Source organism: Coregonus clupeaformis, chromosome 24, assembly GCF_020615455.1.
Source record: "Coregonus clupeaformis isolate EN_2021a chromosome 24, ASM2061545v1, whole genome shotgun sequence".
NCBI lineage: Eukaryota > Metazoa > Chordata > Actinopteri > Salmoniformes > Salmonidae > Coregonus > Coregonus clupeaformis.
In genome coordinates, this window is record NC_059215.1 from 53,063,601 (window position 1) to 53,085,488 (window position 21,888).

The 21,888-nt window shown below is 43.6% G+C and overlaps 1 protein-coding gene and 1 pseudogene across 1 annotated transcript in view; one reads left to right on the forward strand and one right to left on the reverse strand.

Moving 5' to 3' along the window:
• Positions 1 to 3,255: 3,255 nt before the first annotated feature.
• LOC121538269 lies at positions 3,256 to 13,520 on the forward strand (annotated as a pseudogene).
• Positions 13,521 to 15,661: 2,141 nt separating this feature from the next.
• The window catches only part of LOC121537830 (carbohydrate sulfotransferase 11), a 12,667-nt gene continuing 6,440 nt past the window's right edge, over positions 15,662 to 21,888 (reverse strand). The window contains exons 2-3 of the mRNA XM_041845433.2: positions 20,317 to 20,399; positions 15,662 to 18,065 (exon numbers count right to left, since the gene is read on the reverse strand). Coding sequence (XP_041701367.1) covers positions 17,220 to 18,065; positions 20,317 to 20,399 — 929 coding nt within the window. The 3' untranslated portion in view covers positions 15,662 to 17,219. The remainder of the gene's footprint in view (positions 18,066 to 20,316; positions 20,400 to 21,888) is intronic.

Below are 21,888 nucleotides of genomic sequence, written 5' to 3' on the forward strand. Positions count from 1 at the left end.
CCTTACTCTGTAGGATCATCTATCAAATAATAATGCCAAAATCTTGGCGTGTTATCTTAGTATTTGAGGGCATAATTCATACTTCCAAAATAAGTGTCTTGACACTGAAATATCGATTCTTAAAAAAGAAATTACCTTCCGTACAAGCCGTTCAAATTGTTTACAAGAATGCATTTGTGTTGCCATAATTTTTTCATCAGTCCTGTTTCAGTCTGAGGAGAGGGCCATGAAGAGAACGATTGAGGGGAGGGTCAGAGAGGGGAGCTGATGTACCAAGTGGCCAGATGAAAGGGGGTGACACTACACACAGATGTAAAACAAAGCCAGCCTAACAGTTAGAGTAATGAGCAGGTCCCTGACATGTTTCTGGCAGGTCTTACACCTGCTACTACAACAGGGAGAAACACAGGACAGAGGAAGACAGACTGTGCTGGAATCGAGAGAGGGTAGGCTGAGGAGGGGGTAAACTGTGTGTTTTAAGAGGGAACGTGACTGAGTCATGACACCAAAGAAAGGGAGAGATCGAGGGAGGAATGGAGAGAATGTGTCTGTCTCAGCCGGTAGGCCGGTCATCCTCCTGGATGAGCGTGGCGCAGACAGACAACCCTCCTCCTGCAGAGGCCTCCCCTGATGGTGAATGAGTCTCCAGGATTCTACTGCATTGCTGTTTTCTCAGAGGGCACAGAGAGCACGTCTCCTGTCAGTGAGCCAGCAAAGGGCCATCAAAACAATCAAACAAATGGAACAGGAGCAACAAGGAGCATCTAATGGATCAACTGTACCTGCCCCCTCTTTCTATTCTCAAATCACATTTTATTTGTCACATGCGCCGAATACAACAGGTGTAGACCTTACAGTGAAATGCTTCCTTACAGCCCTTAACCAACAATGCAGTTTTAAGAAAAATAAGAGTAAAGACAATATTTACTAAATAAGGTTAAAAATAAAAGAGCAACAACAAAATAACAATAACGAGGCTATATACAGGAGGTACCGAGTACTGAGTCAATGACCGGGGATTGAGTGAAAGCCTCTTGATAAAGCTTAGTAGTTTGTGAGCCAGTAAGATAGAGCCTGTTAGCAGTGTGGTCAACAGCTGTGGTAGCATCACATGACCGAGAGGGTGATCACTAGTGACGTCTGGACCCCTCACCAGGACTGATTCATCACAGGACAACACAACTGTTGTGGTTTTCTGAGTTTGTTCCGTTCTATCTAATTTCTTCTGGGGAAAAGGAGTCTTCTAAGGTCAAGGATATGGCTAGGGCGGCAGAAGAACAACGTGTTCACCCACTTACAGTGAGGGAAAAAAGTATTTGATCCCCTGCTGATTTTGTACGTTTGCCCACTGACAAAGACATGATCAGTCTATAATTTTAATGGTAGGTTTATTTGAACAGTGAGAGACAGAATAACAACAACAAAATCCAGAAAAACGCATGTCAAAAATGTTATAAATTGATTTGCATTTTAATGAGGGAAATAAGTATTTGACCCCTCTGCAAAACATGACTTAGTACTTGGTGGCAAAACCCTTGTTGGCAATCACAGAGGTCAGACGTTTCTTGTAGTTGGCCTCCAGGTTTGCACACATCTCAGGAGGGATTTTGTTCCACTCCTCTTTGCAGATCTTCTCCAAGTCATTAAGGTTTCGAGGCTGACGTTTGGCAACTCGAACCTTCAGCTCCCTCCACAGATTTTCTATGGGATTAAGGTCTGGAGACTGGCTAGGCCACTCCAGGACCTTAATGTGCTTCTTCTTGAGCCACTCCTTTGTTGCCTTGGCCGTGTGTTTTGGGTCATTGTCATGCTAGAATACCCATCACGACCCATTTTCAATGCCCTGGCTGAGGGAAGGAGGTTCTCACCCAAGATTTGATGGTACATGGCCCCGTCCATTGTCCCTTTGATGCAGTGAAGTTGTCCTGTCCCCTTTACCAGAAAAACACCCCCAAAGCATAATGATTCCACCTCCATGTTTGACGGTGGGGATGATGTTCTTAGGGTCATAGGCAGCATTCCTCCTCCTCCAAACACGGCGAGTTGAGTTGATGCCAAAGAGCTCGATTTTGGTCTCATCTGACCACAACACTTTCACCCAGTTCTCCTCTGAATCATTCAGATGTTCATTGGCAAACTTCAGACGGGCCTGTATATGTGCTTTCTTGAGCAGGGGGACATTGCGGGCGCTGCAGGATTTCAGTCCTTCACGGCGTAGTGTGTTACCATTTGTTTTCTTGGTGACTATGGTCCCGGCTGCCTTGAGATCATTGACAAGATCCTCCTGTGTAGTTCTGGGCTGATTCCTCACCGTTCTCATGATCATTGCAACTCCACGATGTGAGATCATGCATGGAGCCCCAGGCCGAGGGAGATTGACAGTTATTTTCTGTTTCTTCCATTTGCGAATAATCGCACCAACTGTTGTCACCTTCTGACCAAGCTGCTTGGCAATGGTCTTGTAGCCCATTCCAGCCTTGTGTAGGTCTACAATCTTGTCCCTGACATCCTTGGAGAGCTCTTTGGTCTTGGCCATGGTGGAGAGTTTGGAATCTGATTGATTGATTGCTTCTGTGAACAGGTGTCTTTTATACAGGTAACAAGCTGAGATTAGGAGCACTCCCTTTAAGAGTGTGCTCCTAATCTCAGCTCGTTACCTGTATAAAAGACACCTGGGACCCAGAAATCTTTCTGATTGAGAGGGGGTCAAATACTTATTTCCCTCATTAAAATGCAAATCAATTTATAACATTTTTGACATGCGTTTTTCTGGATTTTGTTGTTGTTATTCTGTCTCTCACTGTTCAAATAAACCTACCATAAAAATTATAGACTGATCATTTCTTTGTCAGTGGGCAAACGTACAAAATCAGCAGGGGATCAAATACTTTTTTCCCTCACTGTAAGTTCACCCACTTTTCAGCACAAGGGTCCATTGTTACGTCTTTAAGCAACACTAGTAGTAAAGTCAAGCTCCCAGCTGTGAGGTAGGCACCAGAGACACTAGCTGACTGGCAAAGGAACGTGGCTGTCTGTGGATCCCAGGCTGTGTCACTGTCCACCCCACATCCCTTCATCCCTACTCTTCAATCCTTAGTTTGGGTAATGGGGTAAGTGTATGCAACCATGATGGTGACTGTGCTTGAACTGGTGCTGTGCTACCAGGGGAAGAAGTTGCGTGGCTTCACCTGTAAGCTGACCCGCTCTGCCCATGGCTTCCTGCCTGAGAGCTCCTGGCAGATTGCAGCCCAGGTACTACTGCCATACCTGGTGGCTGGACTGGGAATGGTCTCCGCTGGCGTCATCGTGGACATTGTACAAGTATGGATCTAGGGGACAGACTTCCTGCCATCCACTACTTCTGTTTCTAATCATCTTTTAAGTTTGTGATCAATTTGTGGTGGGGTGGGATGGGGTGTGGTGGGATATGGTGGTGTGGTGGGATATGGTGTGCTGTGGTGGGATGGGATGTGGTGTGGTATGGTATGGTATGATACTCCTGAGTGGCGCAGTGGTCTAAGGCACTGCATCGCAGTGCTAACTGTGCCACTAGAGATCCTGGTTCGAATCCAGGCTCTGTCGCCGCCGGCCCCGACCGGGAGACTCATGGGCGGCGCACAATTGGCCCAGCGTCGTCCAGGGTAGGGGAGGGAATGGCCGGCAGGGATGTAGCTCAGTTGATAGAGCATGGCGTTTGCAACGCCAGGGTTGTGGGTTCGATTCCCACGGGGGGCCAGTATAAAAAAATATGTATTCACTAACTGTAAGTCGCTCTGGATACGAGCGTCTGCTAAATGACTAAAATGTAATGATGTGGTGGGGTGTGGGTGGGTAGGATAACCTCAAAACATTTATTAGCATTCTTCTGTCTTCTGCATCTTCCGTCACTGGTACGTCACTGGCTTTCATTAAGCATCCGTTCATGCTGCTCTATTCAAGGATGAGTCTGCTATTTTTAGTGTTCGTTATAGATTTCAGTTATCTCACTTGCTTTTGTATAACCTATTATATGCCTATTTGATGAAGAGTGAAGGTAATGAAAATGGTCAGATCATTTAAGGCCAACAGGGACAGGAACACTTCCAGCCCTGTTAGATCATATGAGGGCCTGGTTTTATCCTGTTTGAAACTCTCTGGACATTCTAGTAACCGGGGCATTGGAAAGATGGACAATGACTTGAAACAGGGGAGTCGTCACGGCTTACATTTCCTCAGAGGCACATCAGTTGGTTGGATAATAAATCATCCACCATGGTTTCTGTTTATATGTTCTCTCTTATATCCTCTCTCCTCCTTCCATTACCATACAGATCAGATCTGGGGAGGAAAGGGTGGTCTGGGGAGGAAAGGGTGGTCTGGGGAGGCTCTATTTATTAATTTTTTATTTCACCTTTATTTAACCAGGTGGGCTCTAATTGAATAGAGAGAGAATGGACAGGTGGGTGACAGAGGGAGGATTGATGAATAAGGCTGGTAGCGAGAGAGACAAAGTCCTGAGCTGGAGCTAAGGTTCTGGATTGTCCGCCAGGGGAGGCAGAAGGAACTGGGACACTTCCCAAGATAGGTGTTAGATGATTGTTGAGCTTTGGGATGATGGCTGTATTTGAGGACAGTATACAAATACAGTGCCCTCCTGTAGCTCAGTTGGTAGAGCATGGCACTTGCAACGCCAGGGTCAATTCCCACGGGGAGCCAGTATGAAAAATGTATGCACTAACTGTAAGTCGCTCTGGATAAGAGCGTCTGCTAAATGACTAAAATGTAAAAATGTATACGTGTTTTTTCCTGTCGGAGTCCGGCTGAGGGGTGACAGTTGACATGATCTCTGTGTGTTGCAGCACTGGGAAGTGTCATCACAGAGATCTTCATCCTGGTCCCAGCTCTGGTGAGGCTGAAGGGAAACCTGGAGATGACCTTGGCTGCTCGCCTCTCCACTGCAGTGAGTCCACATCTTCAGCATCCTATTGTAGACGTAGTATTAGCCAAAGTAGCCTGGTCTCTTTATGCTCTCTTGTTAACTCCTAGGGGTTAGTATCAGTGTAAAGAAATACATTTTCCCACGCTCTTGTTGAAAAGCCAAAGTTTGATGTTGGTGTATGTTGTACTGATGATCTCTATTGCTTAGGCTAACACTGGCCAGCTGGATGACCCCAAGCATCAGTGGAAGATGGTGTGCAGCAACTTGGCTCTCATTCAGGTCATATCCAATATGTCATGACATCATTATATTAAATAATGAGTGTAGTCCTTTGTATTAATTTACTGTTGGGAGGGAGACAGGCAGGCAGAGACATTCATACTGCTAAGTCTTCCACAGCATTTTAAATGTTTAGTCATTTAGCAGACGTTCCTATCCAGAGTGACTTACAGGAGCAATTTGGGTTAAGTGCCTTGCTAAAGGGCACATCGACAGATTCATCACCTAGTCGGCTTAGGGATTCAAACCAGTGACATTTCGGTTACCGGCCCAACGCTCTTAACCACTAGGCTACCTGCCACACGCCACAACTTCTCCTTTTCATTTCCCAGCCTGAAAGACAGATAGCAACACTAACTGAAGGCCTTGGCTAACTTGACATTTACTGGAGAAACGGATCCCAGTAAAAACAGGTGTTGGACTAGTCCAGGGTTAGGAAGAGGTCAAGATAGCCCTTGGTCACACATTATCCAAGGCATGATAATGTAGGTATGCTAAGCCCATAAGGTACAGTAGATGTGATGGATAGATGGACCCAGGGGTTGTGAAGGTCCATTCTCTCCCCAGGTTCAGGCCTCGGTAGTGGGCTTCCTGGCTGCAGTGTCAGCCATAGCACTGGGTTCCATGTCTAGAGGTGTGGTAGAGCTGGACCAGGCTGCTGTAGTCAGTGCCAGCATCACCATCACTGCATTCATGGCAGCACTGTCTCTAGGTGAGTTCACCCTGAGATTGTTTTTATTGGATTGAGATGCCAAGTGTCTTGATGGTAGTATCTGTTACGGTTTGCTCCCCTACCTCCCTCTCTCTCCCTCTCTTCTCCATACCTCTCTCTCTCTCAACCTCACTTCCCCTCTCCATCCTTCCCCCTCTCTCTCGCTCCCTCCCTCCATAGGTCTGGTGATGATCAGGGTGATCATTGGCATCAATCCAGACAATGTGGCCAAGCCCATCGCTGCCAGTCTGGGAGATCTGATCACACTGTCCCTGCTGGCTGGAGTCAGTACTACACTCTACCACTATTGCGGTAAGGCTTTATTATAAGGGTTTAATTAAACTTTGATTTAGAAATCAGTAATTAAACAATTAATAAAGTTGGTGCAGTGCATGTATCTGGGTAAATAACTATTTAAGCCAATTAAGACCTCCACTTTGTGGTAGTAATATCCAGAACCAGCAGAGGTCAGCAAAAGTTAAATTCCCACTCATCTGTTACCTGTTGTCAGCACTGACTACAATTAGCTACTTTTACAAAGCACAATGTGTACATGCAGAAGTAAAATGGCTTTAAAATCTTATGAATATCAAACATGTTGGGGAAATATCTTGATTAATTTCAATGCAAGTTCGGATGTGCTCTTATGTCAGATGAATTGTGTTCTGTATGTGTGGGATAGTGGTATAACGCTGTATTTATTGGAGACTATTCTAACCTGTGTTTTCTCTGTGTAGACGTCTGGTACCTGCGTCTGGTACCTGTGTTCTTCCTCATGTCTAGCTAGCAGCCTGTCATTGTAGCCATGTCCATCAGCAGGTACGACCATAGACTTAAATAGACTCGTTTTTAAATACAAAGAACTATCAACTATTTCTATGGGTACGACACACAGGATACCTTACTAATTCAATACATGTATCTGATCAGTAGATGTGTGACTGGTGTATTTCATTATGACCTTGTTCAGTTTCGGGGGACTCATTTTGGACAAGACTGTTAGGGAATGGCTGTCTTTACACCGGTCATCACTGGGGAGTGGACTAATCATGAGTGAGTTATTAACTGTACCATGGGACATGCATGACTCTCTTCCTCTGTGTGAAGATGATGCTGGGGAGAGAGGTTCCACTGTCAGAGAGACTGAGAGAGTATCGCTTCTGGCTGAGAGTCAGTTAGCTGTCTTTAAATGGCACATGCTGAGAGATCCTTTCAAAAGGAGCCTGTTTAAGAGACACATGCTGAGGGATCCTTTCAAAATGAGCCTGTTTAAGGGACGCATGCTGAGGGATCCTTTCAAGATGAGCCTGTTTAAGAGATGCATGCTGAGGGATCCTTTCAGAATGAGCCTGTTTAAGAGACACATGCTGAGGGATCCTTTCAAAATGAGCCTGTTTAAGAGACACATGCTGAGGGATCCTTTCAAAATGAGCCTGTTTAAAAGACACGTGCTGCGGGATCCTTTCAGAATGAGCCTGTTTAAGAGACACATGCTGAGGGATCCTTTCCATATGAGCCTGTTTAAGAGACACATGCTGAGGGATCCTTTCAGAATGAGCCTGTTTAAGAGACACATGCTGAGGGATCCTTTCAGAATGAGCCTGTTTAAGAGACACATGCTTAGGGATCCTTTCCATGTGAGCCTGTTTAAGAGCACACAGCCAGATGTTCTTAGCCACAAATGGCAGTGACCCAGGCTGATATTGGCAGTGCATTGGATAACCATTGGACCTCTGTGAAATATCGCATGCAGTGAATGTTAACATTGGCCAATCTGGTTTCAATTTCCCTCTCCTGGTTCTATGACTATAACGCAGCACTTTGTGTTTTACCACTGTCCCCTCGAGTCTCGTCAAGTCTGAGATGCACAGCTGTATTGGGTTTTGATTAAGATATGACAAAAACAGTGTTTTGGATTGTAAATGTTTCCAAATAAGTAAGACGTTTTATTTGAGTTCCTCCATTCCAAGACCACAAACTGGAATCTGTCAATGTGGAATTAATACATCAGTCTAACATTTCTAAGAGTATATCCTTATAATGTCAAAAGCATATGGTGGGCAACATATGTGTTTTACAGAACAGAGATGTACATTTCAAGGGAAAGCATATGACTATATAATATGAGACTTGTGTGGGTGATACTCTTTCCATGCATTTCTTGGTGCTTCCTCTCAGGTGTCGGAGGGAACTTGGTGCCTATCCAGGCCAGTCGGATCTCTACCTACCTGTGCTTCTGGAGCGTACCTGGAGTCTTACCCTAGAAGAGGAGTATTCAACTCTTACCCTATGAGGTCCGGAGCCTGCTGGTTTTCTGTTCTACCTCATAATTAATTGCACACACCTGGTGTCCCAGGCCTAAATCCGTTCCTGATTAGAGGGGAACAATGAAAAAATTAGTTGAGAGTTGAGTTTGAAGGCCCTAGAACAGGGGTGTCAAACATACGGCCCGCGGGCCGGATCAGGCCCGCAAACGGGTTTAATCCGGCCCGCGAGATGATTTTGGGGGGATTATTTTATTTATTTTTTTTAGTATAAAAATGCGCTGCAATTTTTCAATAAAATAAACTGCTGTTCCAATTGCGTCCACTGGATGGCGCAATATCAATTGTGTTAAGCAAGCAAACTGTTTATACTGGGGCAGAGCAAGTAGGTCAAGCACGTGCAGCCAATGAGCTACTTTGTTTTGCCTGCAATATTTATTACGGCTTCTACTTTTAACATTATGTGCTTTGGCACCCTCATTGCCCCAATATGTCTCTGTCAAAAAAGAGAAAAGTGGACGCAGAGTGCAGAGTGTTCCAAGAAAAATGGTCATCCTATTTAATCACAGAATTGAATGGGAAAGCTGTATGTTTGGTGTGTTCAGAGCATGTTGCAGTGCTGAAAGAATATAACCTTCGTCGCCACTATGTGAGTCTTCATGCCGACAAATATGACAACTTTCAAGGACAGCGGAGATGAGAGAAGGTGAATGAACTGTTGGCGGGTCTGAAGAAACAGCAGTCTGTGTTTACTCACAGCCGAGACATCAGTGACGCTGCAGTGAAAGCTAGCTACCTCATTGCTAATGAAATCGCAGTGGCTTCAAAACCATTTAGTGAGGGTGAATTTGTAAAAACATGCATGATGAAGGCAGCGGAGATTGTGTGCCCTGAAAAGCGGCAGGCTTTTGCAAATATCAGCCTGACAAGAAACACAGTTGCAGACAGGATTTCCGATCTTTCAGTGGATTTGGACAGCCAGTTGAAGCAAAAAGTAAAGTCCTTTATTGCGTTTTCGGTTGCAATTGATGAAAGCACGGACATTACAGATGTTGCACAACTGGCCATTTTTTCATCCGCGGAGTTGATGACACATTGACCGTCACCGAGGAGTTCGTGGAGTTGGTGCCGATGACAGATACAACGACAGCAGCTGATATTTTTACCGCACTCGTCGGGCGCGCTGGACAGGGTCGGAGTGGACTGGTCCCGCGCTGTCAGCCTGGCTACAGATGGTGCGCCCTCAATGATCGGGAAAAAAGCAGGCGTTGTGACAAAGTTCAGAGAGAAAGTGCAATCTGCAAATGGAGGACGTGATTTTTTGACTTTTCACTGTATTTTGCACCAGGAGGCTTTGTGTTGCAAGTCATTAAAGATGGATAACGTCATGAAGGTGGTCATCCAAACTGTTAATTTCATCCGATCCAGAAGCCTGAATCACCGTCAGTTTGACAGCCTTCTCAGAGAGAAAGACCACATCTATGGCCTGCCATACCACACTGAGGTAAGATGGTTAAGCCGAGGTGCTGTGCTGAGGCGTTTCTTTGATTTACGAGAAGAAATTGAACAGTTCATGGAAGAAAAGGGCAAACCAGTGTTAGAATTTCATTCCGCAGAATGGATGCCGGACCTTGCATTTATGGTGGATGTTACAGAGCACCTGAATAACTTGAACAAACAGCTGCAAGGGCGCAACAAAGTTGTCACGCAGTATTATGACAGCATACGTTCTTTCAAGTTGAAGCTGTCATTGTGGGAGACGCAACTTGCCGGTGGTGATGCAGCTCACTTCCCCTGTCTGAAAAATGTATGCGCGACCCAACATGTGGCAGACATGAAGCGGTTCAAAGATAAAATAACTGGATTGTTACGGGAGTTTGAGCAACGCTTTCAGATTTATGTTTATATGTTTTTATGTTGATGTGCTATTGTTTTTAATTGATTTTATTTTATTTGTATATTTAACCTATTCTTGACTCTGTGGTTCTTGCACTTGTTTAGGGAACAGGATTTCATTATTTTTATCTACATTTCTGCCTGAGAAATGACACCCTGATATAGTTCTGTGATCTGTGATATACTTCTGTGAATCACTGAGGCATTGTGTGTTCTTTGTCCTCAGAACTTTCAAATAACTTGGTGTTTTATGATTAATAGTGATGTTGTGCTTTTGGACACTGTCCTCAGGCTCCAGCTTTATGTTTATATGTTTTTATGTTGATGTGCTATTGTTTTTAATTGATTTTATTTTATTTGTATATTTAACCTATTCTTGACTCTGTGGTTCTTGCACTTGTTTGGGGAACAGGATTTCATTATTTTTATCTACATTTCTGCCTGAGAAATGACACCTGATATAGTTCTGTGATCTGTGAAACAGTTCTGTTAATCACTGAGGCATTGTGTGTTTGTGTGTTCTTTTTCTTTAGAATTTTCAAATAAACTTGACGTGTTTTATGATTAATAGTGATGTTGTGCTTGTACTATTTTGGACACACTGTCCTCAGGCTCCAGCTTTATGTTGTATGTTGATCGTATTAAAACAAAGAAAACAATCTGAAGTTGTTGTTTTTAAGTTATATATACCATGATTTTTCCGGTCCGGCCCACTTGGGAATAGATTTTCCTCCATGTGGCCCCTGAGCTAAAATGAGTTTGACACCCCTGCCCTAGAAGATAAGACGGCACTGGCCCAACCCCTTCACCACCTTCTTCTTCTCAGGTAAGGCTCGTCCACTGTCTTTCTATAGAGGGTCATGGCTGTCCGTGGGATTGCACGTAGATACTGTATGCCTTTAAAAATAAAAATAAGATATGCCTGGGACTTCCTCTCTCTTTGGGATTTAGCAAATAGGAACTCTACTCTTTGGAACCACTCTTGGTATTTCTCTTCTATTTATCCTCTTGATTTTCTCATAGGATTTGTACAGATGTACTTTTCAGCCAGTGCTTAACTAACGAGAGAAAAGCTACCTGCAGTATCCATTAGTTGCCTCTGTCTCTCCAGGTGTGAACTCCAAGTCAGCGATGGTGTTGTTCCTACTGGTGGTGCCTGGTCACCTGGTGTTCTCTACCATCTCTCTGATCCAGGAGGCCACACTGACCTCACAGTTACCTTCATCTCTCTGCTCCAGGAGGCCACACTGACCTCACAGTTACCTTCATCTCTCTGCTCCAGGAGGCCACACTGCCCTCACTGTCTCATTCATCTCTCTGCTCCAGGAGGCCACACTGACCTCACAGTTACCTTCATCTCTCTGCTCCAGGAGGCCACACTGCCCTCACTGTCTCATTCATCTCTCTGCTCCAGGAGGCCACACTGACCTCACAGTTACCTTCATCTCTCTGCTCCAGGAGGCCACACTGACCTCACAGTCACCTTAATCTCTCTGCTCCAGGAGGCCATACTGACCTCACAGTCTCCTTAATCTCTCTGCTCCAGGAGGCCATACTGACCTCACAGTCACCTTAATCTCTCTGCTCCAGGAGGCCACACTGACCTCACAGTCACCTTCATCATCTGCTACCTGTGTGCCGCCCTCCTCCAGGTATGCCCTGCCACCTCAGTCACTGGTCCACTGATGGAGTTTGGTCAAGTCTCCTACAGACTTATAAGGACTTCTCATTATAGACTTATAGACCTATAAGGACTAAGGGGGGAATTCCGACCCGAGTTAAGAGCACGTAAATGGAGTGTAATTCCCTTTAGACACTGTTCGTCTGGGTGGAGATCAAATAAATGAAGGCGTAGCGGAAGTGTGTCTACAGATATGCCGTATTTGTATCTTGATTTAATTCCCTCATAATTCCACCATCTTTACACGCAAGGAAACCATGAATGTCGAATGAACCTGCCGGTTCCAAGTGGGAAAAGCATCAACCTTTTATTTTTTTGATATAATTTATAAATCGATAAGAGCTAGGTAAATGAGTAATCCATTTGGAGAAGGGAATTGTAAATACACATAACAATTGTTTTACATGATTTTTCATTATGATCCCTGGAGACGAATGTGAAACCAGTCATATGGAAGCAAACTGAAAATCATATCAACATGACATGTATTTCCACTGTGAAGCAGGCTATAAATAGCTGTGCCGTTATTCCAAATTTGTATGATATGTCCACATAATTTGCAGGGATGAAATTTGGAGACCCAGGCTTTTCTCAGTTTTATTTTACAATTTGTATCATGTTAAATATTAGCCACTATCGAGAGCCACCGTCAGTAATTACCCACATACATTTATAAAACGGTCACTTTAGTGTTAGTTTCCTTCAATTTGTAGCTTACATTTTGCATCATTCCATTCCGTTGAACTTTCTTTCCTTTATCCTGTCCGTGTCGTTGTTGCTAAGGGTCGCTAGCATTAGGCTAGGATAATTTGGAACTCAGACCACACATAGCAGTTTAAACCTGGAGCCTGGCACACGGTTCACAACGACTGGACCGTTGTCATACAGTTCCATGGTTAGGGTAGATTCATAGGACTGTTGTTCAACCCCTATTTTACACTTTTTTTCCACCTTCCAATATTTCATGCATTGAACTTGAATAAGGCAACTTTCAGGATGAATCAAATCACAGTATTTTTGATTAATCAATATAGTTTGTGCGTAAAGGCTCTCCAACCCTGTTTTTATGATTCATACATACTTTCCTAACCCTAAAATGTGCCTAAATAATCTACAAGATCAGAGCATTTTTAAATCTACCAGTTGGTGCTGAAACTGAGACGAATATGCATATATTTAGATGACTTTCTTTCATTGATCCCTATATTCTGACCCCATTCTCTCCATGTATTCTAGTGAGTCTGTTGACAAAATTCTAATTAAAGGTACACCGTATTTAAAGGGATGGCTTAGGATGAACGTACTGAAAACCCTATTGAATGCAAACGGCACAAGAAAATCTGTTGGCCAGCAAGTGGGAAGGTTTTCAGCAGTTGAATTATATTTATTCAGTGTGCGCAAGGAAACCACGCCTGCAAAGCCCAGTACACACCTGCATAAGATAAGTCTGAACACCAACTGCTGAGAAGTGTGTAAGAAAGGGGTGAGTAGGAATGACGTGCATTCCCTAAAGTCTGATTCAGGCCTTTACTCACTTATAAGGACCTCATTCAGATCGGCTGTGTGATTGATTGATTGATTGTGATGTTCCACCAGGTGGGCATCCTTCTCTGTGTGGCTGATCTGATAGTCCATTGGATGTGGAGGAGGAGTCTGGACCCAGACAACTTCTCCGTCCCCTACCTGAAAGCCCTGGGAGACCTGCTGGGGACCCGCTTCCAGGCTCTGGTCTTCCGCTCTGTCTCACTCATGGAGGGGCTGGGACTCTGAGTGCAAGGGGGTTATCGGTCTCCTACGGACCTCACTGTGCTGTGCCTTCCCAGACCAGGGTTCTGTATTGTCTCCCTGTCCTGCCTCGCCTCTGACTTCACCACTGGAGGGGAGGGGAGTTAGTTACTCTACTGGGCATGGGGATCGCAATGTGACTCACTGAATGCACACTCACTCAGCAGTTTAAAACCTCAGAAGGTATGGATGATGGGGCAAACTCAGCACACTAAATTGAACTTTTCTGTCATTAGGGAATGGTTATTGATCACGAATGGTTGCATTGTATGTTGGTGAATGAATACTAATTTGAACTTGTTTACAGTATTTCTGGATGCAGGATGCAGAGTGGGGCTTGGAAATATCCCTCTCATCATAGACTGGATTCCAGTGGTTCCAGTGGCCTGGTAACCACTGGAACCTTCTGTTGAAGACCTTCATACATCACCACCAAGGCTTAGCTTGAAACTGCTGCACCCATTGAAACAGTAGGGTGTGGAAGAGAACTTGGCCTGTGAATATATCAATGATGGAACGTATTTGAAGGACATCAGTATTTATTAGTGCTATTCTTAGAGCAGCTGTCACAGTGTTTAGTTAAATGAGTTTTTAAAGGAGATTTCAAAACACAATGAATCTTGAATGAAGTTACCATTGGCATATCATCAGTAATGTGAAATGCGGTAAGGGCAAAGCGTTGGAACTGTTCTAAAATCAGCTTAAGGTGTAGGACAGGAGCAACAATATTATTGCAAAATGCCTGATAAAGTTTAGGTTGCACTAATGTTTTTCACATCTTAATGTTCAGCAGCAATCTTGAATGCAGAAGTTACATGTCAGTTGTGATTTGTATAATCACAAATATCAATTTAAAGAAAAGGTAGTTTTATTTCAAACATTGCAATGTTCCCATTCACATGCCTTCTGTACGTTACAACTGTGATGTCCTCACTGCCTGCTCATTGGTTATCTAAACATATCTAAACATGCCTTTTTCTACACAATTGCAGAACTCATGTATTATTGAAATAACCTTTCATAGACATTTACAAATGATGATATCAAATACTTGATAAATGTACAACAAGCATCAATTTTTGTCTGTGGCTCTGGTCAGTTCCATTGTAATAAAAAATGCTAAACAGGTATGTGACCACAAACTGTCATCTTTCTCTCTCAGCTCTCCCTGTGTCCCAGTTAGTCAGTCCCATTGGTTTCCATCTGACCACTGGTCTGTACCAGCTAGTTTGTTGGTATTATTTCACAGTAAGTTGGTATCACACAATGATCACAGAGGGCTTTTTAAAGCAGGTGTCAAATGTTCTCCAATGAATGAGTCATGCAGAAATTGCAGATTGGGCTTTGTACTTTTCAAAAGTGGAGCAAACTTTTAATTCCTTCACAATAGTTTCATAGCCTCAATCTAGATTTCTGTCACAGAACAACAGTCATTCATAACGGGGAAAAAAAAGGAAACTCCTATGACGGTTTTGAAGTATAACCGGTAATGACAATACACGATGACATCATTGTCTACTGTGTGCTTGGTTGTTGAGAAATTAGTGTAAAAAATATAATTTATATTAAATGGTGGATATTATTACTATAAAATACAATTTGCAAAGTAAACATAAGAGTACTCTCATATCAGACAACACTAAGAGAAAAGGAACCAGACTGTAGTGCTGGTATAATAAATACGCACTTCTCTGTAGACTAAATACCAGGTCTTCCAGACCACTTGATAACAACGGTGATATGTTGTGTCTGGCTTTTCTACAGCACTTCATGAACTGAGGCAACTCTATTGGTTGACACCTGTGTTCTCTCCAGACATTATTCACAGTCTACGGGTGTTTGTCTGAAACAGGCTGTAAACAACTTCATTATGGCTCGTTAACATTAGGAGAAAATTCATTCAGAAGAGAGTCTACTACTATTTCAAAGCAACAATTTGAAAGTTGTAAAGTATTTGGTTGTTTCCGACACAAGAACATGTCCTCCACACCACTGCTACCTCAACACATGGCCTATAAGCTGGGATCATCAACTAGATTCAGCCGTTGGGCGATCTTTATTTGAGCGGATGGTCAGGGGGCCGGAACATAATTACAAATAATTTGTAGACTAGAAGTTGACCGCAAGAAGCCCAAACTGATATAATATTTGACTAAAACATAATAATTTCAAACCTTGTTTACATTTGTATACGATCACATGTATCTCTCTACTATGCGTGGAAATACTTGGGAACAGATTTCCTAAATTAAAATCACTTAGCTGATTTGCTTTTTACAGTTTTTTGTGTCCAGAAAATTATTTATATTTTTTTTATTTAAACTATTTTTTTTTTTTGCTCAGAAAACTTGGGGAGCCAAATAAAATCACCCGTGGGCCATATTCGGCTCACGGGCAACCAGTTGGGTAACCCTGGCCTATAGCATCAATTGATGCAAATGAATGTTGTTGTAGCAGTATTTGCCAGCGTGGTAAATATACCGTTTTCACAGACAAACTGGTTGAGGCACAACATCAACAGGCATGAACGTGAAATTACATTTCTTTACATACTGTTCATATCAAGTCAAGAAAAATATTGCACTTGTTAGCATTGTGTAAATTAAATGGAATATTTGTATTTTACCAGAAGGCTTACCTGGTTTTAACCTGTAGTGCCCGTGTAGATAGGTAGTTAGCCCTACGTGGCTGTCCACAGTTCAACAAGGAGCTCTCTGACGAAGGGCAGCCTTGGACCAAACCACAGCTATGCACTGTTTGCTCAGTCTGCCGTGAGCTAAATAAAGAGGTGACTCTTCCAAACGGAACATGTGGCATTTCTGTCATTAACTCCCTATCTGAAGTCATCATGCCTGCCAGGCTTCCTATATCCAGCATACACTGTTCATCACTACATTTTTACTATCAAACTGTGGCTTACATAACATCAACGAACAGGTGGCTTGAAAGCCACCAAGATCGAGGCAATTATTTAAGAATGAAAGTTACATGGAACAGTAGGAGGACTTCGGGGGTTATTAATAAAATGTTCCCACCATGTTAGATTTATCACCTCCTTTTCATTTAAATTGGTTTAAAACATTTATTCACATTGGGTCTTTGCAAACTTCATACTTCTGTGAGTAAATGGCAGCTTTTTCTTGGGTTGCTTTTTTTATTTTTTATTTGTGGACTATGCTTTCTTTTGTTTGGTGGTTTATGTAAATAGTTTTTTTTGTCCCCAGAGGAAAATTTTGGCTACATAAGATGTGCCAAGGAAACATGCTTTATGTGCAAGCAGAGAGAAATGCATCAATTGAATGTTCTCCCACAATTCGCTCAAGTGTCCATGACTCAGTCTATAGTCCAAATAAATACTCTTACAGTTGTATAAATAAAGAGGAAGGTATAGGAGAGGGATTCTGTGATAAACACAACCAGTTCTTCACAACCCTCAACACATTGATTTGTATAAGAAGAACCTGCTTCTATCTTATATAGGCCACATGAGGAGTACTAGGAAAATACAGTGCCCCCAAAGTCACCCATGGCAATAGAGTTTTTACATCTAACAATGCAGGGATTCCCCCCACTGGCAATAACATCTGAACATCAGTTACAAGCTGTACCCACCCAGATTGATTAAAAATGACAGACCCAAACAGATTGATTAATAAATCACAGTTGACATGGAGAGAGCCGCCCTCACCTAAACTTCAAGTACTCTGGGTTGGAGTAGTTGAACAGCAGGAAGTCCATGCGGTAGAGGTTGTACAGCTTCTTCTGGTAGAAGGGGCTGATGTTGTGGAAGAACTGAGCCGCCATGTCCCCGTTGGTCCTGGTACTCTTGCCTGAGGTGGGGAAGTGGACCTCCCCGTCAGCGCCGGCCAGCCGCAGCACAGAGCGGGAGTCCTGCTCCAGAGTCTCATACTTCCCCACCACGTCGTAGTGGATGAGGCAGGGGTGGCACAGTGAGTGGACCCGCTCCCAGTGCTCGTTGAAGGGCTCCTCTCTCTGTGTGCGGGGATCCACCAGGTAGTACACAAACTCCTGGAAGGAGACGTCGTTGCCCTGCTCCAACGCCTCCGGCTCGGGGTCGGGCCTATGCCGGCGGATGATCTTGGTGCCGTAGCGCTTGTGGAAGGCCGTGTTGTAGCTACGGGTGAACTTGTTGCGGTAGGCTGACACCAGCCTCTCAAAGGGCTCCCGAACAAAGATGAACTTCAGGTAGCTGCGGAGGCGGTGGTTGATCTCGCCAGTGGAGTACTCTGACAGCGTGCGCAGGTTGCCCGCCACGTGGGCCTCGTTGGCAGGGATGGCTAGGGGCTCACGGTAGCGTCCGTCCCCCGTCAGGACCATGAGGACGCGTTTCCAGTTGGTGCAAGCCACCTTGGGGACGTAGCAGTACAGCAGACCGTGCTTATCGTCCACTATGAGGTGGCGGAGGTCGTCTGGGGTCAACACCCGGCGCTTCCTGGTGTGGGTGAGACACGCCTCCTCCAGCAGCTCTCGCCGACCGCGCAGAGACGCCTGCGCAGCAGACAAGTCCAACTACAGACAGAGAGAAGGAGGGAACATACAAGGTCAATACTCACATTTAGAATTAAGTGATAACATCTTCATCTATCCAAGTGATAACGTCTTCATCTATCCAAGTGATAACATCTTCATCTATCCAAGTGATAACATCTTCATCTATCCAAGTGATAACGTCTTCGTCTATCCAAGTGATAACATCTTCATCTATCCAAGTGATAACATCTTCATCTATCCAAGTGATAACGTCTTCATCTATCCAAGTGATAACGTCTTCATCTATCCAAGTGATAACATCTTCATCTATCCAAGTGATAACATCTTCATCTATCCAAGTGATAACATCTTCATCTATCCAAGTGATAACATCTTCATCTATCCAAGTGATAACGTCTTCATCTATCCAAGTGATAACATCTTCATCTATCCAAGTGATAACGTCTTCGTCTATCCAAGTGATAACGTCTTCATCTATCCAAGTGATAACGTCTTCATCTATCCAAGTGATAACGTCTTCATCTATCCAAGTGATAACGTCTTCATCTATCCAAGTGATAACGTCTTCATCTATCCAAGTGATAACGTCTTCATCTATCCAAGTGATAACGTCTTCATCTATCCAAGTGATAACATCTTCATCTATTCAAGTGATAACATCTTCATCTATTCAAGTGATAACATCTTCATCTATTCAAGTGATAACATTTTCGTCTATCCAAGTGATAACATTTACGTCTATCCAAGTGATAACATCTTTGTCTATCCAAGTTATAACATCTTCATCTATCCAAGTGATAACATCTTCGTCTATCAAAGTGATAACATCTTTGTCTATCCAAGTGATAACATCTTCGTCTATCCAAGTGATAACATCTTCATCTATCTAAGTGATAACGTCTTCATCTATCCAAGTGATAACATGTTGATCTATCCAAGTGATAATGTCAAGCCACATCCTCTGACTAAGAATGTATGTTGTGAGATTAGTTAGATTAACCGGAATTGGCCTGGCAACATCAAGGCCAACCACTGTCTTTCCCAGTAGATAGGCTGCAGCGCTAGTCAGAGAGAGAGAGAGAGAGAGAGAGAGAGAGAGAGAGAGAGAGAGAGAGAGAGGAGAGAGAGAGAGAGAGAGAGAGAGAGAGAGAGAGAGAGAGAGAGAGAGAGAGAGAGAGAGAGAGAGAGAGAGAGAGAGAGAGAGAGAGAGAGAGAGAGAGAGAGAGAGAGAGAGAGAGAGAGAGAGAGAGAGAGAGAGAGAGAGAGAGAGATCAAATTAAATTAAATTTTATTTGTCACATGCGCAGACTACAACAGGTGTAAACCTTACAGTGAAATGCTTACTTACAAGCCCTTAACCAACAATGCAGTTTTAAGAAAATAAAAAATAAAGTGTTAAGTAAAAAACTGATAAGTAAAAAAAAACAAATAGCAAATAATTAAAGAGCAGCAGTAAAATAACATAACAGTAGGGAGGCTATATACAGGGGGGTACCAGTACAGAGTCAATGTGCGGGGGTACAGGTTAGTCGAGGTAATTGAGGTAATATGTACATGTGGGTAGAGTTAAAGTGACTATGCATAGATAATAAACAGAGTAGCAGCAGCGTAAAAGAGGGGGTGGGGGTGGGGTGGGGTGGGGGGGCAGTGCAAATAGTCCGGGTAGCCATGATTAGCTGTTCAGTAGTCTTATGGCTTGGGGGTAGAAGCTGTTAAGAAGCCTTTTGGACCTAGACTTGGCGCTCCGGTACCACTTGCCGTGCGGTAGCAGAGAGAACAGTCTATGACTAGGGTGGCTGGAGTCTTTGACACTGGATTCCTGAGATATTGGATATTGGAGCTGGAAAAGAGAGCTTTGTCTCTCCGAGGAAGAGGGGGTAGTGTTTCTATAGTAACCACTAAGGACCTGAGTCCTAACTTTTAAGTCAAATCAAATGAGCTCAACTCAGCTTTGAAGTATTGCTTAAGACATTACCTCTGAGGAAGGTAAAGGAAGAAGGTGGATGGTATGTAGTATGATGTAACATTTAATGTATAGCAGCAATAATTCAGTTGAGAGACCAAAGGCGACCCAAAAACAATATTGTTTGAGAAATCAACTATGTGTAGAGCAAATTAAATTAGTCAAAGTGGCTCTCCAAGATCAATACTCTGTCAAATGATATTTCCTGTGTGTGACTCATCTGGAAACACTAACACAGTAACAGTATATAACCGTGAGTGTTCACACACACTCAAGGCATGATGGGGCCCTTTTAAAGCTAGTCACCTGGTCTCCGTTGTAGAGGCTCTGTAGCGGACTTCTCCTGGTCTTCCCCGGACCGATGCTCTTCCCCCCAGACTGCTCCACGGCTGCAGAAACAAGGACAGAGAGGGAGAAAAAGCGAAACAGATGAATCATCTGAAACGGGCATTATTGCACTCACTAACTGTATGCACTCACTAACTGTAAGTCGCTCTGGATAAGAGCGTCTGCTAAATGACTAAAATGTAAAAATGTAAATGTTCAGTGACGGTGCTCGGTGTTCAAGGAACGTTGGCCTCACTGAGGATGCTTTTGGATTACAATAACTTCTATTTACTGATTGAGCTGTTCTGAACAGTGTTTACCCTTCTCTATATCCCCCTCACCTTGTCAAGCAAATCCCCCTTTAGCCAGTCCTGCTGTAGCCCATCTAGTTCTCATTTCAGTATGTTTACCTTATGGTGCACGATCTCACATGAGCAACACATTAAACTACCTCTATTAGATTTCAAGTTTTAATGTCATGTGCAGAAGTACAGTAAAATGCCTTTCTGGCTCTAACCCCAACAATGCAGTAATCAATATCAATGTAGAACTAAAAATAACAAGGTAGAACAAAAACACCAATAAATAAAAATAAGAAGAACAGGAGAAGTAAGTCAACTATTTACATTTGACATTTGAGTCATTTAGCAGATGTTCTTATCCAGAGCGACTTCCAGTTAGTGAGTGCATACATTTTCCATACTGTAAACAGGGTCAGGTCCAGTACCATATTTGTGTAGGGATACTGGCATTTCGGGTGAATTATTAAACTGTAGAGGCCCAAAGGTTTGGGTAACCCTGCATGAGCCAACTTTCCTGCATCCATCATGATGTGATGATGATCACCCATAAGATTCCTTCCCTTTCCCCTAGATTTACATGTTCTATAGGAACACCCTGTTCCTTTCAAGAATCCCAGTCCTCCCCTCCCACCAGCCCCAACCCCTAGCGCCTCAGGGCTGGAGGTATGTCAGTAGTGGATTTGCACATGTGCCAGTAGAATGCAGAGGGTTGCTTGACATCTCACGAGGGGGGAGAGAGTGAGACAGAGAGACAGAGAGACAGAGAGACAGAGAGAGAGAACAGTCTGCAGCACCCGGCCTCACCCTACTAGAATCTGAAGTCAAATGTCAACTATTTGCTGATGATCTGGTGCTTCTGTCCCCAACCAAGGAGGGCCTATAGCAGCACCTAGATGTTCTGCACAGATTCTGTCAGACCTGGGCCCTGACAGTAAATCTCAGTAAGACAAAAATTATGGTGTTCCAAAAAAGGTCCAGTTGCCAGGACCACAAATACGAATTCCATCTAGACACCGTTGCCCTAGAGCACACAAAAACTATACATACCTCGGCCTAAACATCAGCGCCACAGGTAACTTCCACAAAACTGTGAACGATCTGAGAGACAAGGCAAGAAGGGCCTTCTATGCCATCAAAAGGAACATAAAATTCGACATACCAATTAGGATCTGGCTAAAAATACTTGAATCAGTTATAGAACCCATTGCCCTTTATGGTTGTGAGGTCTGGGGTCCGCTCACCAACCAAG